The 6,942-nt window shown below is 45.1% G+C and overlaps 1 protein-coding gene across 1 annotated transcript; it reads left to right on the top strand.

Moving 5' to 3' along the window:
• The first annotated feature begins 49 nt into the window (after positions 1–49).
• Positions 50–5,345, top strand: PPP1R3D (protein phosphatase 1 regulatory subunit 3D). The gene has a single exon (XM_064168104.1). It carries the CDS (start codon positions 1,041–1,043, stop codon positions 1,944–1,946), a length of 906 nt encoding a protein of 301 aa, XP_064024174.1. The 5' UTR covers positions 50–1,040; the 3' UTR covers positions 1,947–5,345.
• Positions 5,346–6,942: the final 1,597 nt, after the last annotated feature.

The following is a 6,942-nucleotide window of genomic DNA, read 5'->3' as shown; positions in this document are numbered from 1 at the left end:
CAGGCCGCTGGGCTCGAGTGGAGCGGCGCGGAAGGGGACTTCACGCATGCGCCCGCAGCTAGGGAAGAGAGGCAGAGTCGCTGCCGCGGGGCGTGCAGCCCGAACCGGACGAGGTGGCTTGCTGTGCCAGGTCGGGCCCTGTTGTCCTTGTTTCTGCGGTCCTGGGCCGGGGGTTATCGCCCTTGCCCGGGGATTGCGCACCCGCTCTGTCTGCGGCCGGGTCAAAAGCGGGCTGAGGATCGCCTTGCCGCGGGACAGAGGGCGGACTCTGCAGCTCATGTGGGCTGTGGAGTCCCCAAACGTGGGTCCCTCCCTTTCTGGCCACAATACCGAGCCGGCCGCCAAAGCCCCGCCCGACAGTCTCCTCCGTGACAGCCCCTGCGCTCCCTCCAGCCTCTGCAGCAGTCCCGGCTCCGTCCTGCCCGACAGCCTCCAAACGCTCCCCGGCCGCGGCAGCCCTTGCGAGTCGCCCAGCATCCAGTGTGACAGCCTAGAGTGTCCCTGCAGCTGCTGGAGCGTGGGGTCGGTCGGTGTCTACGAGGACAGCCTGCAGGCTCCTCTCGCCGTGGGTAACGGCCGAGGGTGCTTCAGGGCACATCACAGCAAGCCCCAGGCATCCAGCGACCTCTCCGACAGCCTAGAGTCCTTCGGAGCCCAGCACGACAGTCTGCAATCAGTCTCCAGCCTGAGTGAGAGCTTCCGGTCCTCCAGTATCAGCGGTGATAGCCTCGAATCTCTTTCCAGCCTGGGCAGCAAGTCCACCAGCCAGCACAGCAGCCTCGAGGTTATCAGCCAGTGACTGCCTTCATCTCCCCACACAATGCACTAGCCCGTGATTTGCTTCCAGCTACTGTGAGCGGTTCCAGGTTTCTGCCCTTTTCATTCTGGAGGCTACGTTGTGCCAGCTGACTCTTGCTGCATCCAGTGCAACAACCTCAAATATTTTCTCTCTGTGCTGCCGTTCCCATTGCCTGCTTCGGAGAGGCAGTGGTTAATATAATCTGCAGTCTTAACACTCATTTTTCTGTCTTCAGTTGAGAATGGAGATTCGCGGTCCTCGGAGGAATCCTAGCTACCTCTCTGACCTGTATGAGAACATGCTATGGGCTGAAGGGCAAGGGCGGCAGCAGCAGCCCCCAGCAGTCCCTACAAACGCTCTTCGGGGCAGTACCCCGGCCAAGAGCAACCCCCCGGCAGATAAGCAGATAAGCAGAAGTTCCTCCAGCTGTGATCCAACCTTACGGCCCATCATACGCCGCCGAGCCCGATCTTTGCCTACGTCACCTGAAAGGAAGCGAGCAGCAGTTCGGTGTCAAGTTTCTGGATGTATGAATCGTATGAACCGGGTGAGGTTTGCTGATGCTTTGGGTTTGGAGCTCACTGAAGTGAAAGTCTTCCAGAGTGGGGAGGATCCATCGATCCCCTTGCATGTCCTTTCCAGGCTCTCCATAAACTCAGACCTCTGGTACAGCAGCTTGGACTTGGAGTTTACTATGCAGTGCTTGGTCCCTGACTTCCAGCAGCCTGCAGACTGTATAGATTTCTCCTCCCGACTTCAGAAGCAGCAGGTGTGTCTTGAACGAGTGACCAGCTCAGATCTGGGCCTCCGCGGCACCATCCACGTTCGCAATATTGCTTTTGAGAAGAGGGTGTCTGTGCGATACACCTTCAACCAGTGGAAAAGCCTCCATGAACTCTCTGCTCAGTGGCACAGTAGCATTCCTGAGAAAAGTGGGCAGGATCAGGTTGATGTTTTCACTTTCTTTCTCCCTGTGCCTCCCTTTCTCCTCCAGGTGTGCTCTGTAGTCCAGTTTGCAGCAAGGTACCAAGTCAATGGTCAGGAGTATTGGGATAACAACAGAGGCAAAAACTACAGCCTTACCTGCCGAACTCACCCCCTTAAGATGCCTAGAGAATGCGAGGAGAGCTGGATCCACTTCATCTGAACAAAGGAAGTGGATGCAGAGCAGCTTGGCAGTAGTCCTGGTGGCACGCTCTTTCTTGGCAGGGCCCTGTGCTCGGATGGCAACAGTCTCCATTTGAAACCTGCCAAACCTGGTAAAGTGTTCCAGGGAAGGGAAGCAGCCAATGACCCGTGCAAACTGTTCTAAACCTCTTAGAAAGTAAAAAGGGCCAAAATGGGTATTGACTGACATCTGCTGAAAGCCCATGTGAATTCTAGTGTATGAGTTGTTGCAGGATAGTTCCAGGGGATGCTGTCAGACTACTAAAGAGGAAAATGACATTTCATCTTGCTAGCAGTGTTCTTGGTTGCATTGAGTATTTCTACCAGATCTATTTTACCATTTTGTACTGTTTGGTTTCTAAATAGGCAGTGTGGCTTTACTGGGTTTGTTTATAATATTGTTTGTTATCTCACCATATCTGGGCACTATTCCATTTATACATAATTTGGATGGCAGACAGTGTAGGGAGTCCTTTATATATAGACATTAACCATGTCAAATAATTCCATTAATATTTAGGCTGGAAATCAAATGTTATTAGGAGCAGAACACACATGAAAATGTGCCATTGGCACCTCTGATTCTCTACGAAAAGGCATTTTTTGTTTTATTTTCTCTCCAGTGTGTGCAGTAGGGAGCAGTAAGGATTGTTACCAAAGTGGGTATAAGGCAGAGCTTTACTAGGAAGTTTTTGCCTTTTCCAGGTGATGCACAAGTCAGTTTTGTCTCTAGATGGTGGTACAGGAATTGTCCTTTTCTTGTGCATGTTTTCAGTGTGGGGAGCTGGTTACAGAGCCTTGGAACAGCATGTCAGCACCCTGAACCCTGGCCCCGTGTTCCCAAGTGTCCCAGTATTACTGCAGAAACAGTTGAATTCTTTAATCAACTACTTTTTCCAAACACAAAGCAGAAACTTCAAACTTAGGATCTTACTGGTAAACTAATACTTACACAGCCCCAGAATCCCTTCTGCAGCAGGGAGAGCACAGTAACAGTTAGATGCAGTTTTCCCGTACTTCTTGCTCCACTACTTCAATTCTATGGGTTTTGTTTGGTTTAAGACTTGCAACAGGCTTAAGTCTAGTAAGTGAAAAATGTCCATGGCTTTTTTTCATGTCTGTTCATGACTGATGGAAAGTTTAGCTTTATATGTGTAGCATACATGTCAGAACTGGCTGGTTGGCTGTATTAGCAGAACTGCTTTTTAAGACTATACTATGAAAATCAGGCCATTTATTCAGGCATCTTAGTTTGGATTGCTGCTTATTCATGAAAATCACAAGCTTTTTTTAAAATTACTGTTGTAAGAAACCCACAGCCCAAGTATGTATTAGTTCCATAAATATGCTGAGTAATATGGAAGTGCAGAGACCTCAGGAAAATTAATGTAACATTAGTTGCAAGACCCATTTATCACAGCTAGGACTTCAAGTGAAGAAGCTGCCTGGTTCCTTTAGTCTTTGGTTTTCGAAGAAACTGAAGTCATGAATTCCATGAGCTGCTGAGAACCTCTTGCAGAGTACTAAGAAAGTTCAATCCTATTTGAAACTTGAGAACTTAGTGTGCTGTCTGCTTTAACTTTGTCTGGGAGCACTGTAATTGTTCTGAAGGAATAGGTGAGGCTGAGATGTGATTGCCAGCTACAGAGAATGCTGCCTGCTTGCAGTCCACCTGCACTATTTGCTGTCTCTGGGTTAGAGGAGCACCTGTTAACCAATCTGGCAGCAGCTCTTGTCTCCTCCAAAAATCTCTGCAGGGAACTGGAAGTCTAGTCTTCCTCATGTGGCACAAAAGTAAGAGCTCTGTAAGGAAGGGCACTATCTATCTAAGGTTATTTTGCCTCCTGTGGTTTGCTTCATAAGACAATACAGAACATATCTGTGAGCTGTTCCACCTACACTCTTCATAGTCGATTGAGATGTTTTCAGTATAGCTCATAAACTACCTGTGGTGTGACAAACTGCATCATCTCTGCTGAGTACAGAGAAAATGCTTGGCGATGTGGAAATTCTCAGCATTTGTGCAGATCTTTCTTGGCATGAATTGAAATTGCATATCCTTACTTTGGTGAAACTTGCTCACTTAGGGTATCCAGGATTGCTAAAGTTCATGGAAGAAAAGTTTAATGTGTTCATCAGTGAAGAAAATGAACACACACACACACAGAGAGACATATATTCATGTGCACAGAGGTACTTGTGTTGAATAAAAGGCACTATTTTAAAGTATTGTTCCCTATTCCCTTTCTACTCTTAAATGACTATTTCTTCAGCAAAACCATTGAATTGCTTCTCAGTACACCATAAAAATTCCCTGTCTTATGAGACTGGTGTGTGACACCAGTTTACTATGGCTGTTGCTGGAGCCCAATGCAGTACTTGGCTCACTGGTATAAGGATGCTGTTGCTGTCTTCTGGGAGAGATTCTTTCATGTGCTTGCAAATGTCAGGTCTGCGTGTTGTTGCGGGCAGGCACAAGTTACGTAAAGCTGAGGCTGTCAGTTGAAAGGTTAATGTGTCAGTGCTAGAGGTGAGAAACAAATGCCGCAGCAATACAAGTTTGGTTTGTATTGTCTCCCTTCTGCAACCTCTCAGGGTATTTCTAAATGCAAAATCTTGAATACTGAAGTATTATGCCAAGTTTGCCTTTTCTCCCTTTGCTTGTTGTGCAGTGCTGGAGAAGAATTGACAGTAGCTGTTACTAAACCAGTTGTCTGGCACTGCTGACTGAGTTGAGCAATTGACCTTATAACGGAACTGTGAGTGATCTCTGGTTAAGCTCTTAAGCATTCACGTGAGTGCTGGCACCTGTCACATGAAAGATGAAATTTGCACATATGTCACATTCAGTAGTGAACACCAAAAGGATTGTAGCTGACAAAACAAACAAAAAAGAAAGGATGAAGCCATTAAGTAGTGCTAAAACACACTAGTTGTGAAGGTAAACTTATGATCACCTTTAGAAATTCTCAGGACTACTTGAATGCTTGCACTGTGTCTAAACTAAGCACCTCCCTTGTAACAAGGATTTTGTACAAGTGAATTCTTCACAATAGTTATTGCCATATAATGCACTTTTAAAAGCTTGTGTTTATTACAGTCATACAATAAATGAATGTCTGTTAGTCCACAGTTTCACTGTTCTTTCAAGCATGTTTTCTAAAGACATATATGGAGTCCATGTAAATAAAAAGGGGTTGTCTTTCTCAGTTAAATGTCCAGAATAATGTATGTTACACAGTATATCATAAAGCACATGTGCTAAACAAAAGGTCACTTGGTCCTAATGCAGAGTTGTACAATTTTAAGATGCTTAATTCATTTTAAAAACAAGCTGTTGTAATACAAAAGATTGTAATAAAAACTTTTCACAATTTTACGTTGATTTTGTCAATGCTTCTCCTGTGCACAGTTAACTCATGAGGCAACTTAGTGTCAAGTTTGCACTAACAATAGGAGGGTAAAGTGGATTCAAGTTGCTAAAACTTTAGGTCGTTCTAATACGGTTTCATGGAACAAAAAGGAGAGGAGTTTTCTTCTAATAGCACTTTCCAAAGCTGTGATAGACTGTACTTAGCACATCCGTTTCTGAGCCAATTTCTTTATACAAAGAAAAAAACAGTGCAATGCTAACAGTCAGATATAACAGCAGTACTCAATTTGGTGTATGATCAGCACACATTACAATCTTGCATGTGCTTTACAGCACGGTCTGGTAAAGACACAGAGCAGCAAGTCTAACTGATTACTCATTTATCAACATGGCTCTAATATTAGTACTGATTTCTTTCCTGTTTTGGCTTCCTCTTTATGATCTCAGATCTGCAACTATTGCAGCTGACACTTGATATTAAAACTGTTGGCATCGAAGCCGCTGACCCTTCTCAGTTCTGCATGCTACATAGGGGCTGTGCCAAAGGTTTGTGATCTTGACAACGTGTTCCAGAACCCATAATGAAAGTAAACATTTCTGCTACTGCAGTGAAGAAGGGTCCCTGTATGTAGTGCTAGCTTGCCCTAAGGACAGTTTTGCTTCCATTTTCTCTGAATTTTTAAAGTTTAGTTTCCATATCTGTGGCCCAAATAATTTTCACTGTTGTTCCAGTCTAATGCATAATTTAATGGGAAATTCTGCTTTCTATTGACCTCCTTTCTGTTCAATCAAACAAAACAGGTATTAGAGAATGAGAAATTAAGAGTGTAGCCCCCAGTCATATCAATGTACCTAGTGCAGGAGGGAAAGTGTCTGTTCCACTGCTCCTATAGTTTATCACTGTCTTTTGCTGTGAATAGGTAAAGTTGTTTTCTTTACGGGAACAGAAAATCTGTGGCTATTCTGTGCCTGTGTGTATACTAACGTGACCGGCATGGGAAAGCATCAAGGGCAAATTGTCTTTTATTACTTCTACTTCATATGATGAAAGTAGGATTAATTTTTTTAATAGAAAATTCTCTTCTGCAGACTGTTGTCCCTGGTAGTTTTCTCCATAAAGCTCTGAGCAAAGTGATCAGCTTCAGCTCACCAAATGGCTTTCTAGTGAATGTATCCCCTCAGCAAATGTGACAGCAGGTAATGCTGCAGCTAATCGCTGTAGCTGAACGTGCCTCCTGGTCCTCACTGTGGGTCAGCGCCTCAGTGGGATGCTCCAGGTCTCGCACTACTTGCCCTCTCCCTGAATTGCAGTGACATCTGGTGGTATTCGATATACTTGCTGTACCCCCGGTTTTTGCCTTTTATAGTATTCGTCTCTTTTCTTTATTTTAGAAAGTTAGTGGTGGTGTTTTATTTACAGTCGCTGCAGGCTTATTTGCCAGGAAAGGTGATTCTTCTCCTAGTTGCTCGACTATTGCTATTTTAGGTATGAACAGAGATGCTTCCTGATACTCCACTGGAGTAAGTGAGATTCGTGTTGAATTGTATCACCTGTATTTCATACAGTTGATAAAGTCACCTAGTAAAGTCATACTAGTACTGG

This window comes from Pogoniulus pusillus, chromosome 29 (genome assembly GCF_015220805.1).
Source record: "Pogoniulus pusillus isolate bPogPus1 chromosome 29, bPogPus1.pri, whole genome shotgun sequence".
In the NCBI taxonomy this organism is placed as follows: Eukaryota; Metazoa; Chordata; class Aves; order Piciformes; family Lybiidae; genus Pogoniulus; species Pogoniulus pusillus.
This window is presented reverse-complemented; position numbering and strand designations above follow the sequence as displayed.